We start from the raw sequence: 15241 nt of genomic DNA, 5'->3' as shown, positions 1-15241 counted from the left end.
AAAATACATTTTTAAAAATATATTTTTATAAAATTTTAAAAGTTATTTTTACTTTTTGAAAATATAATTTTGAAAGTTCTGAAATGTACAAAAACATTTTAACATAAATTCATATGAAATTAAATACGTAATAAAAAAAAAGAAAAAACAAATAATTTGAAGTTTTTTAAGGTAAAAAAACATTTAAAAATTTTACTTTTTTAAAATAAAAAATATATAAAATTAGAAGTAAATTATTTTTTTTGTTTAATTTCGTATTAAATTTTGTAAAATTTTATATTAAAATATTTTTAGGTAATTCTGAATTTTTTAAAATGAATTTTTAAAAATTTATTTAAGAGAAAAAGATAATTAAATAATTTTTATTATAAAAAAAATTTAAAAAATTTGGGTGTGAGGAGAAAATAGGCGGATTCATAAATTAGATCTCTCTTCAATGAGGACACGGACCCAAAAATTGAAATAAAATAGATAAATGATTATTGATTTAAAAACATAAAAAAGCCCCTTTGTCCTTTGGTTTTCCTTCTCCTAACAGCGTTTGGGGTGTAAATCTATAAATATCAGTAAATCCTCGTAATGAAACCCTAAAAATTTGCTGACACACTCTCCCTTTATCTCTTTTTCTGCGAAATTGAGCTGAATTTATCTATCTAGGGCTTTGGATTTGGGAATTTGATTGGGAAATTGAGGAACGAAAACAAGGGGGCCACATGGAGGGAATATTGTCCGCGAGTGATAAGCAGAGCATGGTCTCCTCCTTTCTCGAGATCGCCGTTGGTCAAACTGCCGAAACCGCCATGCAGTTTTTGCAAGTACCCTTTTCTTCTCTCACTCTGTTTTTTGCATTTATATCTTAAAGTTTGAAGCTTTTTGAATATTCAAGGTTTTCCACAATGTCAAATTTTGTGATTTTTTTTCCATTTTATGCTAGTTTTGGTTTCTGGGTTTTAACTGAAAATCTTGGATTTTTATGTTTTTGACTGAAGAATTTTTAGGATTAGTTAAGATTCAGTAGTTGCTGGATTGGGTTTACTATTTTGATCTTAGATTCTTAATGGGTTTGGGATTCAATGGGTAATGCTGAGGCAATCTGTTAATAAATGTTGAGTTACTGGGAATCCTTTGTCTTTGGTAATTTGTTTATTTCCAAGGTGACTATTTTTGTTTATTTCATATGGAACTTAATTGTGGAATATTTGTGGAGAACAGGCTACAAGTTGGAAGCTTGATGAAGCTATTCAGCTGTTTTATGTTGGTAATGAAGGTGGTGTAGCTGCATCGGCTTCAGAGTCTCCAGCAGTGGAACACGTGGATTCTTGGGTCGATCAAATTTCTGGGTTAGATATTTGCATTAATTTTTACTCTAAATGATCACCTAATAGTTTGTTTTAATATTTTTTGATGTAGTTTCTGTCATTGGCTTATATTGTCAGGGAGTTGAAGGAGTCTGGAAATAATAATGTTGGATCCATCGATGGAGAGGAAGTACGCCCTCCTTTGCCTGTAGTAAGGGAGACACTTTATGATGATGCATTGCTATATGGGTATGTTTGGTCTTTCTGCTTTATATTATTAATAGCTTGCTGGTTTTAGTGGTATTTTATTTTCTTTTCTTTATGTGAAGTGGCAAAGGCCTGCTTTGATTTTCTTTTTTGTCATCCCTTTTTGTGTGTCTGCCATTCTTGCATGCATGCTTATATTGTGTTTAAGTGTTGTATGATTTGGAGATATATTCTTCTGCATTTTCCTAACAGTTCATCATGTGGTAAAATTTCATTTTCTAATTTTCATCCAGATCATCAAGGTTGGGATATCCTCCCCAACAGTCGAGTTCGGTAATTGCATTCCGTAATTTTGATGAGGAAATGAAACGCCCCGGGGTTTGGGAATCAGATGAAGGCTCTTCTTCCACAGTAGATGCTCCTCGAGATAGTCTTGCCTCTTTATATCGTCCTCCTCATCATCTGATGCTCCTGGGACCATTTGAAAAGGTATATTGGTTTTCTTAACAGTTTCTTTTCTATATGATTTATACATTTCTGTTATTGTTGAATGAATGCAATCAGAATCATTAAGTTTTATTTTTATTTTTTTATGAGAAGTATGATGATATAAGTATCACAAAATATTGAATCCTTGAAGATTTTAAAGTGTATAAACTGACTGAAGTGCAAGTAGTGGAAAGAAAGAAAAAAACTTTCTTCTGATAACGTAATTTTATTGGCTAAATGGATCTCATTAAGAGCCCCTGCCTGCCCCACTTTCTCTTTTATCTGCCCTGTATATCAAACTGAAAACATTTTCCTCACCTTTTAAGTGATGATCTCCCTTGTTCGACCTCGTAGTGCATAGCACAAGACTAGCCATTACATAGAACCTTGTTTTGAAAATAAACAAAAATAATACTTCAGCAGTTAATACTGGGTGAGGAAATTTGGGTTTTAAGACTGCCTTTTCTATTATTTTTCTCCTTAATTTTTAAAGTCCATTTAACCAAAAGCTATATGTCTATGTTTCAGGCAAAAGCTACTGCATCTGTTGAGGACAAGTGGCTTCTTGTGAACTTGCAATCTACCAAGGAGTTCAGCTCACATATGGTATTGTTTGAATCTTCTCTATTTGCTCTAGTTAAACCTATGAAGTAGTTACTTTGTTCTTTAGGTTTGACGTAGCTTAAAAAGTAATCTATTTTCATGATGTTGCTTGTGTTTTTGAAGCTTAATCGAGATACATGGGGAAATGAAGCAGTTTCTCAAACCATTAGCACCAACTTTATTTTCTGGCAGGTTAGTATGATGAATTTGTTTCCTTTCCCTTGTTTGCCTGTTCTCTTCATAGACTGTTAATCTTAGACCATATTCTATTTCTTTAGCTTTAATTTCTTTTCTTGACAGATGCTATTGCATCTTTAGGAATGTTGTTTGCCATTTGATTGTGCTTAGATTTACAAGATTCTTATATAATATAGATTATAGTCTCAGTGTGTTTTGATAAGAAAAGGAGATATATAAAGATCAGTTGTCAATGTGTTCTAAATGCAGTCATTTTGTATTTTCTTTTGTTTTTCTTTTTTTTCTTTTTTTTTTTAAACAGGAATTGGTATGATACTGCAATTTTAATTAGCAAATGTGGATGTAAAAATCAAAAAAGTCCTTGAAGACAACAACTTAATTTTATTGTGTATATCTTAGGTGCTGCACCTTCATAAGCACTGACTGGCATATATATCCGTAGCAGATCTCTATATCATTATACTCTTTGAATCTGTATCTTGTTTCCTTGTATGCTTCATTTGATTGATTCTGTTCTATGGATATAGGTATATGAAGATTCAAGTGAAGGCAGGAAAGTTTGTACCTATTACAGGCTAGATTCAATTCCTGTAGTGCTCGTTATTGACCCAATCACAGGACAGAAAATGCGTTCCTGGTGTGGTATGGTTCAACCCGAGAGTTTGCTGGAGGTATATATTGGCAACATAAATTGCAAATAGCAATTCCCTAGGAAAATAAGCAAAAATGAAAATGAAATACTTTTAAAAGAAAGCTGTTAAAATTTCATAGTTATTTATAGTAGTTGGAGATGATTTTCAACATATAGCTTTTGTGTATTTTAAACTGTAGGACCTGGTACAATTCATGGATGGTGGCCCTAGGGATTATCATGCAACTCTCTCTCATAAACGTCCAAGAGGAAGCTCAGTTACACCACAACAAAAAATTAAAGGTAATCATATATCTTTCTTTCCTATGCCAATTTAAAGTTTACCGGTAGAGAACCGATAAACAGGTAAATGGAATTCCTGTGTACGGTGTGTGCTACTTTTTTCAGCCTGGATTTGGTTTTCTTAAGATACTGAGATCTGTTGCAAGAAAGCAAGTAAATCTAGGTTGACCAGATTTTGATGAAATAAATAGAAATTTTCAGCGAAGCTTTCAAGAGGGAGGGATAGATTGCTTTCTTTAATTGTTACTTCTCTATATGATACTGCATTAGCGGATAAAGAAAAGGACATTGAAAAATCGATCCACTATCACATATGCTGTTTTACAAAAATGTCTTGATTCATCTGTATGTTCTGTGTGTAATTTAAGTTCATTTGCTTCAGTGTCAACAGATGAAACCAATGAAGATGAGGAAATGATAAGAGCAATAGCAGCTTCTATGGAGAACGTGAAAGACGCTATTAAAACAACTTCAGATGATAAAGTTTTATCCACTGCTGACAAGGAGGAACCATGCTCGACTAAGCAGCCTATGTATCCACCTTTGCCTGAAGAACCTAAGGGTGATAGGAACCTCTTATGTAGGGTTGGAGTCCGTCTTCCTGATGGACGTAGGGTACAGAGAAATTTTCTTCGCACTGATCCAATACAGGTGAGCATATTTTGGGGAGCTTATGTTTCTCTTTCGTTTACTGTGATTTATTATCATTTATATATTTGAATTTGGCTTGTTCTATGTAACTATGGATATTCTTGGATGATCCCAGTCTGAGCAAAGAATTTGTATGGTAAACTATATTCCCTTTGGATGCTTGTTGTAAGTAGGCACACTATCAAAATGTGTGAAACTGATTTGTTAATGTTGTTGCCCATGACTAAGATAATGAAATCTTGTGATAAACAGTAGGCATCGATGAATCATTTGAACTAATCTTTCCCCAGATTTCTTCCCCCTCTACTCCTTGTTCTTTCTTTTCCAAAGTAATAAATTTAACCCTGTACATCCGAACCAAGTTAAGAGCATTGAGGTGTTGCTTTGACTGATAACTATACCAGCTTAAACTGATATTCATGTTTAAAATGGATATTTCATGTTATCACTTTTTGGGAGCAGGGAGTAGGGACCATTAGATTTAACTTTGAAAATTTGGGACAAAAATGTGTTTTGTTTCCTTGGGCAGAGTGATGGACTAGTGTCCTGTCCTCAGGACTGTCCTAACTGACGGGTTTATATACTTCTCTCATTGCTTTTTGTCATTTTGCAGCTACTGTGGTCATTTTGCTATTCTCAACTTGGTGAAGCTGAATCAAAGCCATTCCGCTTAACCCAGCCGATTCCTGGAGCCTCAAAAACTTTGGATTATGATAGTAAATTAACTTTTGCAGAATCAGAGCTCGCCAATTCTATGATCTCGGTTGCATGGGAATGAACACTGTGAAGTCGACACTGGTTTTCAAGTTTCTTCAACCAACCTACCGTTGAAGATTTTGGTTTACAAACTCTTATATCCCTGTTTGTTGCTTTGTGTTGGCTCTTCAAAGAAGTTTATTTGCGATGATAGGGGGCTTGGGATTAAGGAACCACCAACTTTATTATGTGTATATACTCAATCATGTCTTTTAACACTTATTGCAGTTTGTTTTTTTCTTTCAAAAATCAGACCCATAAGCTGCATACCCAGTGCCACTTCTTCTGCCACCAATATTCTCCCAAAAACTGAAATCTTGTGGATGGTGTTAAGGCAGATGGACTAGGCCTCATCGATATAGTCAATCGATAAAGTCAAGGGATTTTCGTATCCATTCACTTCAACCATCTTTTATCTGTATACTGTTTATGTACGTGGGTCAGACTCAGACTTTTGTTTCATGGACAAGAAAATAAACCCTTCTTTTGCTCAACATGTAAATCAAAGTATGGTGATGCATAGTTAGTTTGCTAGAACGTGTTTATATATATAGTATATATATATATATATATATATATATATATATATATATATATAAAGATTTACTTGTATTATGTTGGTGTTATCTAGTAAGCAAGGGAGGTAGCTTTTAACATCCATATGATACTGATATGGGGTTGAAGCAACTTAACTGGATTTCTCCAAAGGAAAAAAGAAAACTTCCAACCTTTTTGGGCGGGTGAAAACAAAGAGAAAAGAAGAGGAAAAAAATATATATGATATGGCAGAGCAAAAGGGGGGGAGGGAGCCCACTACAATGTGGGGGGTTGGAAGTGTTGGTGGTCCTTTCCCAAAACGTGTGGGGGCAACCAAAGAAAGTAAAGAAAGCTCCCACGCAATCCCTCGGCTGCCCCTCTCGAGGGAAACAGGATTGGGAGGAGAGAAGTGAAGATGTCAATCAAAGCTGATAAGGAAAGGGAAATGCTGTTTTCTCTCATAAAAATAAAACTAACTCAATCACTAGTAATAGTATGATATAGGGTTCATTTGGGAGCTGATTGAGGGGCTCCCGATGGTTGAATCTTCCAGCTGCGACGGGACAGATCTAAATGGATTGTAATATTAAATTCTGCTCAATATTTTGTGGAGCGAAGGAGGAAATGAAACTGTTAAAAATGTACTCCAAATCAAAACGACTTCGAAAGTAAAGAAAAAGATCTAACTTTGTTTTTTCATTTTTTTTATTACCATATCCCTCTCATTTTGTTTGCTATTTTTTTAATGTCTTAAAATTATATATTTTTTAACACTTAAATATTTTTATATTCTAAAATTATTTTTTATCCTTTTTTTATCAATAAAAATTATAGAACTTCAATTTTATAAAAAAATTTTTAAAAATCATAAAGCTTTCTTATTATAATTATAAAATTAAATTATAAATTTATAAAATTAAATTATTAATATATTTATAATTATTTATTATTTATCTCTATATTATATATTTTATTTTAATTTCTATTTTATATATTATCTATATTCTATTAGTCTATTCTATTTAATATTATATATATAATAGTATACTATATTAGTATAATATTACTATATTTTTTATTTTTTATTTTTAGTAACTCTGTGAAAATCAATTGAGAGCTCACATTATAGGACAGAGAAAGTATAGGACGGACGGAGTGTAATTTTATTTAATTTTTTTCTTTTAACTATTCTATAAATAGTTTTTTTTAATTATATTCATAATCAAATATTATATTTATATAATCAATTAAATAATTAATTAATAAATTATAACTTAATTAAATAATCAAACTCATATATACAGTAAAACTTTGAATTTAAAATCTCAATATTCTAAAACTTCCTCTCTACTATTAAATCCATTTTATTTGCACTAATAATTTTATTCGAGTTGTTAATAATAAATTTTATTTAGATATATAATAATATTATTTTGAATTACAAGATAAGAAATAATAATTATTTTTCATTCACATATCTCATAACTTTCACGATTTCGCCTCAAATAATTTGGATATGATTCATACTTTAGTACAAAAATCTCAAATTCTTATTGTTGTAATATTTTCTTTAAGATTACTAATACTTCTTTTAAAGGAAATTTAGACTACTAACAGTAAATATCTTTTATGATGATTCTAAATGCATTTAGAAGGTGTTCTGTACGCAAATTCTTAGGTTTTAGAAGGAAAAATAATTTCGAAAAAAAAAGTAATATTCAAAGAAAATAAATGATTCATGTGTTTTGTTAATCTCAAGGGAAGCATGATTTTTGTGTTTGATTTAAGTAATCTAAAATTATCTAATTAATTAATTTTTTATTATATTATTCTTAATGACACATGAATAACACGTAATATTTATAAAATAAATAAATAAATAATTTATTTATTTAACTTGTAAACAGTTTATTTAAATCAATTTATATATAACATGTAACTTATGTATATTTAATTTATATAATTTATATATGTATATAACATGTAACTTATATCATAGAGTATTTTTTTTTACCATCCAATTGAAAGTAATTTAGTAAATATTTTTTAAAAAATATGTAAATTTTTATAATCATATCATATACATACATATATATATCACATACATATAATATTATAAGGTTTAAAATTATCGAATAAAGTATACTGACATAAATATTTCTATGTTTAATAATTTTTTTATGACATTTAAGATAATGCATTCAAATTTAAATAAAATGTCAAATATTTTATATTTAAATTTTAAAATATCTAAATTTTAACTTACCAAAAAATCAAAGTCCAAATAGAATAAAAGATTATATCTTTCCAAATACTATATATTTAAACAAAATGTAGCTATTAAATTTAATTAATTTGTTTTATAATATTTTTAAATTCAAAATCATGCTTATTCATTTTTTCTCTATCAATTTAATTATAATCTTTTATTACCAATGAGGTCTTATTGTAGTGACAATGAAAAAGCTTTAAAATTTTGAGATTTTATGTTTAAGTTTTATTTTATGTAAATTTAGTTTAATTTTAGATTAAATTTATCTAATTATATCATAATTTATTAATTGATTATTCAATGATTTTCTGTAATATTTAAGTACGATTGTAATTTTATCATATAAGTGATAGTTTAAAAGAAAAATCTTTTATTATATAAGTTTTTCTATCATTAATAATCAATTCTTCTCATTTTTTTTCCTTATATGTTTGGATTTTTTTAGGATCAATTTTAATGTTTAGCAGCTAGCTAGAAGCTTAATAAATTTCAATCAAGTTTTAAAGTTTGATGATTTGAAGGCAAAAGAAAATTGTGACGTGATTCTTAGTTTAAATATTGAACAATTTGTTTATGTTTAAAATTGAATTATAACTTTCCCATGAATTAAATACCGAGCATCACCTCTATGATTTTAATTAAACTATATTGAATTATTAAAGAATTAATTTTTTTTCCATACTAAAATTTTTATTTATTTTAAATTAAAAAACAGACAATTTTCATTTTAAAATACTCTAAAGCAAAAAAATAAAAATAAAAAACTAAAAAAATTGCCCCCTCTCTGTATCACAAACCAACAAAGCCACCCAAACTCTACTTACACATTTCCCCTTCCCCACCTCTCATGCTTAAACCATGTCCAACCCTCCACCACCACCACCAACATCACCCTTACCTTCAAACCTCCACCATCAACCACCGTACATCACGGCAACAACCACCCTCACTACAACAAACAACCGTGAGTACCGCAAAGGAAACTGGACAATCCAAGAAACTCTAACCCTCATCACAGCCAAAAGACTAGACGATGAACGCCGTGCCAAACCTTCTACAAGCTCACCTTCAAAACCTGGAGAACTAAGGTGGAAATGGGTCGAAAACTATTGCTGGGATCATGGCTGTTGCCGTAGCCAAAACCAATGTAACGACAAGTGGGATAACCTCCTCCGTGACTACAAAAAGGTCCGGCAGTACCAATCATCCCAATCCCAACCCTCTGATCATCACCTCCCCTCTTACTGGTCCATGGAAAGAAACCAACGTAAGCTCCATAACTTGCCTACAAACATGTCTCTTGAAGTCTTCGAAGCCCTTAACGACGTCCTTCAAACAAAATACAACACCCACCAACATCAACAACAACAACAACAACAACAGCAGCAGCAGCAACAACAACAACAACCTCAGCAACCTTCGGTTTCTCAATCATCAGAGCAACTACCTGTCAGAACAGATCAACAGGCACCGGAGATTGAAGCTCCGGTAACAATTCCAGGTACTGTATTTGAATTTTTATTTTGTAGTTTTGCAGTGCTTGGGCTTGGGATGTAGCATAGTAGTAGTAACGTGTCAGAGTCACAAATGAGAAACTTTTTCATTTTTTTTGTCTTTCAGCGATTATATTTATTATAGTCATATTTTATATTTGGTCAAACTTGCAGGGTTGAAAACTCTGCTCCTTTTCATTTATTAGGGACCCCATTCTTTTCATAAGTTACATTCAATTGTATAGTCTTTATTTGAGCTTAAAGTAATAACCGTTGGATTCTCATACGTTTTTAATATTAACCGTCACATGGGTTTTTACCTGGTAATAATGTATAGAATGGGATGTGTGAGACCAAAGACCAAAGCAATCATGCACGCCAGTGTTTGAGGGCTGCATTCATGATTGTAGGGTGATTTTGGGCACTTAAACAGAGAGCTGCCATAGATTTATAGGATGGGAAATCATCCTAACGGCATAGACCCAAACCTTTTTGTTTTTGGGATTCATTTTCTCTAACTTTTAGATGAGTTAATTACTTATTTGAAGGGAAAATTAAGTGCACTCTTAATTTCTAGGCCATGTTACCCTTTTTTTTTTTAGTTTGGGGGTGGACCAAAGCTTGTGGCATTATATTACGGTCATGAGTTTCTGCAGATGCTGGCCCATCATTTGCAGAAACCTTTAAGACCTCAGGGTACCCATTTATTGATCTTTCCTTCATTGTCACAAAAAATATATATATCATATCTTTTAAGATGGACTATACAAATGAATTGAATTAAATTTGTAATTTTTTTAATGATTTTCCTTGAAAAAACTATTAGCTAGCAATGAGTTGATGAAAAGCGATGCCTAATTATGTCATTCTCGTTTACACTGTGCATTAATAGAAGAGTCGGATTCTTTAGAGACAGAATCGAGTACTGAAAATCTGGATTCAGAGACCAAACGAAAAAAAGTTAGGAAACTTGGTTCAAGCATAATGCGTAGTGCTTCAGTTTTGGCCCAAACCCTTAAAAGCTGCGAGGAGAAGAAAGAGAAACGACACCAAGAAGTGATGGAACTTGAACAACGTCGACTTCAAGTTGAAGAAACTCGAAACGAAGTGAACCAGAAAGGAATTAATGATCTTGTTGCTGCCATGACCAACTTATCTGGTGCAATTCAGTCCCTTATTGCCACTCATTATGATCAAACGTGAAATATGTGGAACTGGAATCGGCTTCGGGGTTTAAAATCTCAAAGTCGAACTTTATTACTAGTAAAATTTTACGTACTCAATTAATTATTTTTAGACTCTGCTCAATTCTTTTCTTGATATATAAATATAATATTGGCACACTGATTTAGTAGCTAGTACTGGAAAAAATTATATTTTGTGATTTATTAACTATTTTTATTCGTTAATTCTAGCTAGGTTTTTAATTAATTATTACTATAACGTTACTTTATTGGAGAGAGCGTATTTAATTTTGAAAATCATGGCATGCACTGTAATTTTTATATGCTTCTTTTCTAAGTGCTTGTGGGTACTATAATTATTTGTTTTTCTTTTCTGAATAAAAATTTATGTTCCTACTTTGCTTTTTCCTGCCATTAATGACTGCTACAGTGTATACAACTGAAATGAGAGAGAGAAAGATAGAGTTTGAGTTAGGTTTTCGATCTAATATTGCTGCATGAGGCTGTGGCCTTCTATCTACTATTCACGTATTTATGTGCCAAATATATCGTTGGGTAGGCACATTCTGGTCGGCTATGGGCTAGCTCCATGTACTCATCTATGTGATATGTTATCTTTTGGGTCTTAACCAAAATGGGCTTACGAGTTAGCATCTTCGATTATGGATAAGCATATTTTAATTTTAAATATTTTAAAAATTCGAGGTTCCATTATCATATTTTAAAAAGTTAGCATTTAGTAGGCTTAATAATTTGTATATTTATAAAGTATAAAATATTGATAATTTATATATTCATATCATATTTTATATAAAAATTACGTATCATAATTTGTATCGATACGAAAATATGAAATATATAATTTTATTTTATTGAATCTATTTATGATTTAATTAAAATTTTAAATTATTTTATTTTTGTATTTTTTATTGGTATTATTTTCATATTATATTTTAAATTACCAAATCTATCATTTAATAAGAAGAGCAAAATATTTTGATTGAATTATCAGTAATCCCAAGTCTTCCAGCCTTCTTAGAACAACAAATTCTTAACCAATTTACTTTTGCTATTTTCTTTTCCCCAAAGAAAAATCTTCGAATCTCATCAAATTTTCTCTTTAATTACAAGGAAATATACATAGAAATGATGAACCAAGGGTTGATAGATATAAAAAAAAATGGAAATGTCCATGGGCTGAGCTACCCACAAAGCTGGAGGACATTATTAGATTAATAAATAATATATTTTTATTTAATTTTAATTTAGAATCTATTTAAAATAATAAAATGTTAATATATAATTCTTAATATTTTAATAGTGAATATAAAACAAAAGGGCCTGGCAGAGTTCAAATTTAGAATTTAGAAATGTTAATTGGATTTAACCCGACCCATGTACATTTCTGGAAGTTAGAAGGGAGTAAATCAATTAAAATGTTGCCAAATTAAATTAGAAGAAGCGAAAAAAATATGCATATAGGGATAGTGCGGGCTGAGTAGTTCTGATGCAAAAGGATGGAATCTGATCTGAGATCTCCTTTTTTTTTGCTTTTTCCCCTTTTTCTCCATCGATCACTCTGGAAACAACATGTGAGTTCGTCCCTTTTTTCGAGTACTGCTCCACTCTAAACCCCTACATAAAGGCCTCGCAATGCTTTGCTTTCCTCACATCCAAAACTAATAACTGTCTCTCGCTCTGTCAATTGTGTTCAATTCATGGAGCCGTCCATTCGTGTATTTTCAGCTGCTTTCGTTCTTCTGCTGCTTCTTGTGGCAACAGGTTTTTTTTTTTCTTTTATCCTTTTTAATTTCTTCGTTTTTCATAAAGTATTCATATTTGATCACACATTTCTACGGACATGGACATGAACATGGACATGCGAACAAGAATTTTCAAATGTAAAGAACTAGTAGGAAAAGTTGAACGTACTGTGTCGAAAGTATATATGTATCAGACATACTCTCAATCACTCACCCAAGTAACATAGGCACGATCGTTTTTAACTTGGTATGAAACTAACCAGATAGCCAAGGGATGCCCGTGGGCTGTGGCCTCATTTCTATGCGTTTAAAATTGAGTAACCTGTAGTTTCAATGGGTTGGATCGATGATAAAACACATTTCTGTGTGCTTTATTGATTCCTGCACTAAAAGTTTTCAATTTTTAGCTTACTTCACAGAAACAATTTGATCGAAATATTCCGTATCGTTGTTATGCATTGCAATTTGCAAAGTAGTAAAGTAAGGGTTTTGCATGCTTTTGTTATGCGACTGTGTCAAAGCAGAGATAGGGCCTATGCCAGCGGAGGGTAGAACATGCGAGTCTCAGAGCCATCGCTTCAAGGGTACGTGCTTGAGGAAGAGTAACTGTGCTGCCGTTTGTCAGACGGAGGGTTTCCACGGAGGACATTGCCGAGGCTTTCGTCGCCGATGCTTCTGCACTAAACACTGTTAACCATATTTATGATCATCAATACTCTATTGTTTTATTGTCCTTGAAGTCCCTTTTTTGTGTGTGCTTGCCTGCTTGGGAATTGAAAGAATAAGATATCTCCGACCGACATATTGTGTAGGAAGAAATCTTTTTTATACATGTATCAGTTTCTGTCTCTGTAATGTTTAATTATGTCGCATGAAATAATTATTTTCTTTTCCTTATAAAAAATGAAGTCAACGTAATTCTCTTACTCTTTCATTTTTCTGAATCTGAATTTAAAGGAAATAAAAATTTATTGTCTCACATTTGGACGGATATTTTTCAAGCTTATCTTTGCCATTATTCAATAATGAAATCATAATAATCAGGCCGCCTGGTGTATTTGAAACTCTAGGATATAACGCAGGCGTGGCTATGTTTCTTGTTAATTTGGCTAAGATTTTCTTGAAAATTGATGAAAATCATAATACTCAAAGCTGCATATCTTCTAATAGAATATTAGGTTTGAATATTTAACTTAAAACTTTATTAAATATGCAATCTACCTTAATATTAAAATAAAGAAGCCTTCACTGACTCTAAATTTTATTGTAAAAAAGGCTGCATACTCAAGAAAAAAACACCATTGAGTATACAGCTGGAATATTGGTGGCAATTTAGATTTTTAAATGTTTAACAAATTATTCCTTTTAGACTAAGAAAACTGAAAAAGTGAGCATAGCCGTCCTCTCCTTTTTGTTAATGCCCCCACTCTAACGAAAAGCTTTCTTTCATTTGTAGAGTTCTAAATTTCAAAGTTACAATCTTGACGTGAATCAATTATAATCACTAAATTATTAATTCATAATAAATAAGTATTATTTAAATACTTTAAAGGGATGAATTTAACTTTTCTTTATAAAAATTTAAAAAACAATCAATTTTGATTTTAAAATTGATAACTTAATGTAAAAATGTAAATCGTGTTTTTTCTTCTATGCTTAGAAATAAGAAGGAAACTGAAAATTATGAAATTTTTAGATTTTACGGACCTTACCATCATTGTCAAAGTATTGAGTAATGACACTCATGAAAATAGGATTTGAAAATTGTAAATTTAAAATTTTCAAAACATATTTTTTGAAATTTTGATTTTATATTTCAAAAAACAATGATAAAAACTCGTTTAATAAAAAAAAAGGGATACAAATACAATTAAACAAAAAGATTAATTAATTTTTTTTTCCATTGTCACTTTGGTAAAAAGGAGTACATGGGAATAGCTAGCTAAATATTGAGATTCTACCAAATAAAAAAATAGGTAATAAAACTAATGTTAATTCATTTTCAAGATTACCACAGTGGTTTAATTACCATAATAATAAGATTACAAAGTAATTTGATCACCAATGATTTTAATTACAATATTTGATATAATATTATAAATTATTGTTATTTTTAAATTATTGTATTTGGTATTATGTGAAAAAATAAATCATATAATATAAAATATCTAAAATAATCTTTAAAAAAGTAAAATATTTAATACTTATTAAATCAATAATTTATAAAATAATTAAACTTTATTTTATAGAAAATAACAAAATATAAATCAATTTTAATAAAAATCATTTAAAAAAAGAAATAAATTCATTATCTTTTTCTAATCAATATAAATTTATAAATAAAACATTTTTTTAAATAAATGATTAAAAAATTAGTTTTTTAAAAATTTAATAGTCAGCTTCTTAAGATAATGTTAATAATATTTTTTGTGAGGATAAATTACTCAAAAATAATATTCAAAATTACTTTTGATAAATTTTTTTTATCCTTTATATAGATAATTAGATCACTCATAAAGATAATAATAAAGATAATAAAAATCATTTAAAAAAAGAAATAAATTCATTATCTTTTTCTAATCAATATAAATTTATACAAAAAACATTTTTTAAATAAATGATTAAAAAATTAGTTTTTTAAAAATTTAATAGTCAGCTTCTTAAGATAATGTTAATAATATTTTTTGTGAGGATAAATTACTCAAAAATAATATTCAAAATTACTTTTGATAAAATTTTTTTATCCTTTATATAGATAATTAGATCACTCATAAAGATAATAATCTTAGTGATTTAAGATTACTGTCATTAAAATTTGTAAATTATTATAAAATAAAGTGATATAATTGTTGAATA

The 15241-nt window shown here is 30.1% G+C and overlaps 3 protein-coding genes across 4 annotated transcripts; all 3 read left to right on the top strand.

Annotated features, from left to right (window-relative positions):
- Positions 1–389: 389 nt before the first annotated feature.
- On the top strand, positions 390–5630 carry LOC111318118 (plant UBX domain-containing protein 7-like). 2 transcript variants are annotated; one of them, XM_022920778.2, is made up of 10 exons: positions 390–815; positions 1213–1340; positions 1437–1547; positions 1799–1994; positions 2523–2600; positions 2721–2789; positions 3323–3466; positions 3627–3729; positions 4112–4380; positions 4994–5630. In XM_022920778.2, exons 1-10 carry the CDS (start codon positions 714–716, stop codon positions 5156–5158), a joined length of 1365 nt encoding a protein of 454 aa, XP_022776513.1. In that variant the 5' UTR covers positions 390–713; the 3' UTR covers positions 5159–5630. The 2 variants fall into 2 exon arrangements, with proteins under 2 accessions (XP_022776513.1, XP_022776514.1); XM_022920779.2 differs by having other exon boundaries at positions 567–815; positions 4121–4380.
- Positions 5631–8609: 2979 nt separating this feature from the next.
- On the top strand, positions 8610–10822 carry LOC111317537 (uncharacterized). The gene is made up of 2 exons (XM_022919970.2): positions 8610–9446; positions 10331–10822. Exons 1-2 carry the CDS (start codon positions 8804–8806, stop codon positions 10639–10641), a joined length of 954 nt encoding a protein of 317 aa, XP_022775705.2. The 5' UTR covers positions 8610–8803; the 3' UTR covers positions 10642–10822.
- Positions 10823–12244: 1422 nt separating this feature from the next.
- On the top strand, positions 12245–13311 carry LOC111317536 (defensin Ec-AMP-D2-like). The gene is made up of 2 exons (XM_022919969.2): positions 12245–12404; positions 12910–13311. Exons 1-2 carry the CDS (start codon positions 12341–12343, stop codon positions 13077–13079), a joined length of 234 nt encoding a protein of 77 aa, XP_022775704.2. The 5' UTR covers positions 12245–12340; the 3' UTR covers positions 13080–13311.
- The last annotated feature ends 1930 nt before the right edge of the window (positions 13312–15241 follow it).

Source organism: Durio zibethinus, chromosome 2 (assembly GCF_047325235.1).
Source record: "Durio zibethinus cultivar Kanyao isolate XHJ-2024 chromosome 2, ASM4732523v1, whole genome shotgun sequence".
NCBI classification, from domain to species: domain Eukaryota; kingdom Viridiplantae; phylum Streptophyta; class Magnoliopsida; order Malvales; family Malvaceae; genus Durio; species Durio zibethinus.
The sequence above is the reverse complement of the archived record's forward strand: the minus strand, read 5'-3'. Positions and strand labels throughout refer to the sequence as shown.

Bases quoted from the DNA above. Each gene is read 5' to 3' on its own strand.
- LOC111318118 (XM_022920778.2), top strand. From the start codon at position 714: ATGGAGGGAATATTGTCCGCGAGTGATAAGCAGAGCATGGTCTCCTCC. The intron at 1,341-1,436 runs GTTAGATATTTG...TTATATTGTCAG, and splicing joins TGGGTCGATCAAATTTCTGG to GGAGTTGAAGGAGTCTGGAA. The intron at 4,381-4,993 runs GTGAGCATATTT...GTCATTTTGCAG, and splicing joins TTCGCACTGATCCAATACAG to CTACTGTGGTCATTTTGCTA.
- LOC111317537 (XM_022919970.2), top strand. From the start codon at position 8,804: ATGTCCAACCCTCCACCACCACCACCAACATCACCCTTACCTTCAAAC. The intron at 9,447-10,330 runs GTACTGTATTTG...GTGCATTAATAG, and splicing joins AGCTCCGGTAACAATTCCAG to AAGAGTCGGATTCTTTAGAG.
- LOC111317536 (XM_022919969.2), top strand. From the start codon at position 12,341: ATGGAGCCGTCCATTCGTGTATTTTCAGCTGCTTTCGTTCTTCTGCTG. The intron at 12,405-12,909 runs GTTTTTTTTTTT...GTGTCAAAGCAG, and splicing joins GCTGCTTCTTGTGGCAACAG to AGATAGGGCCTATGCCAGCG.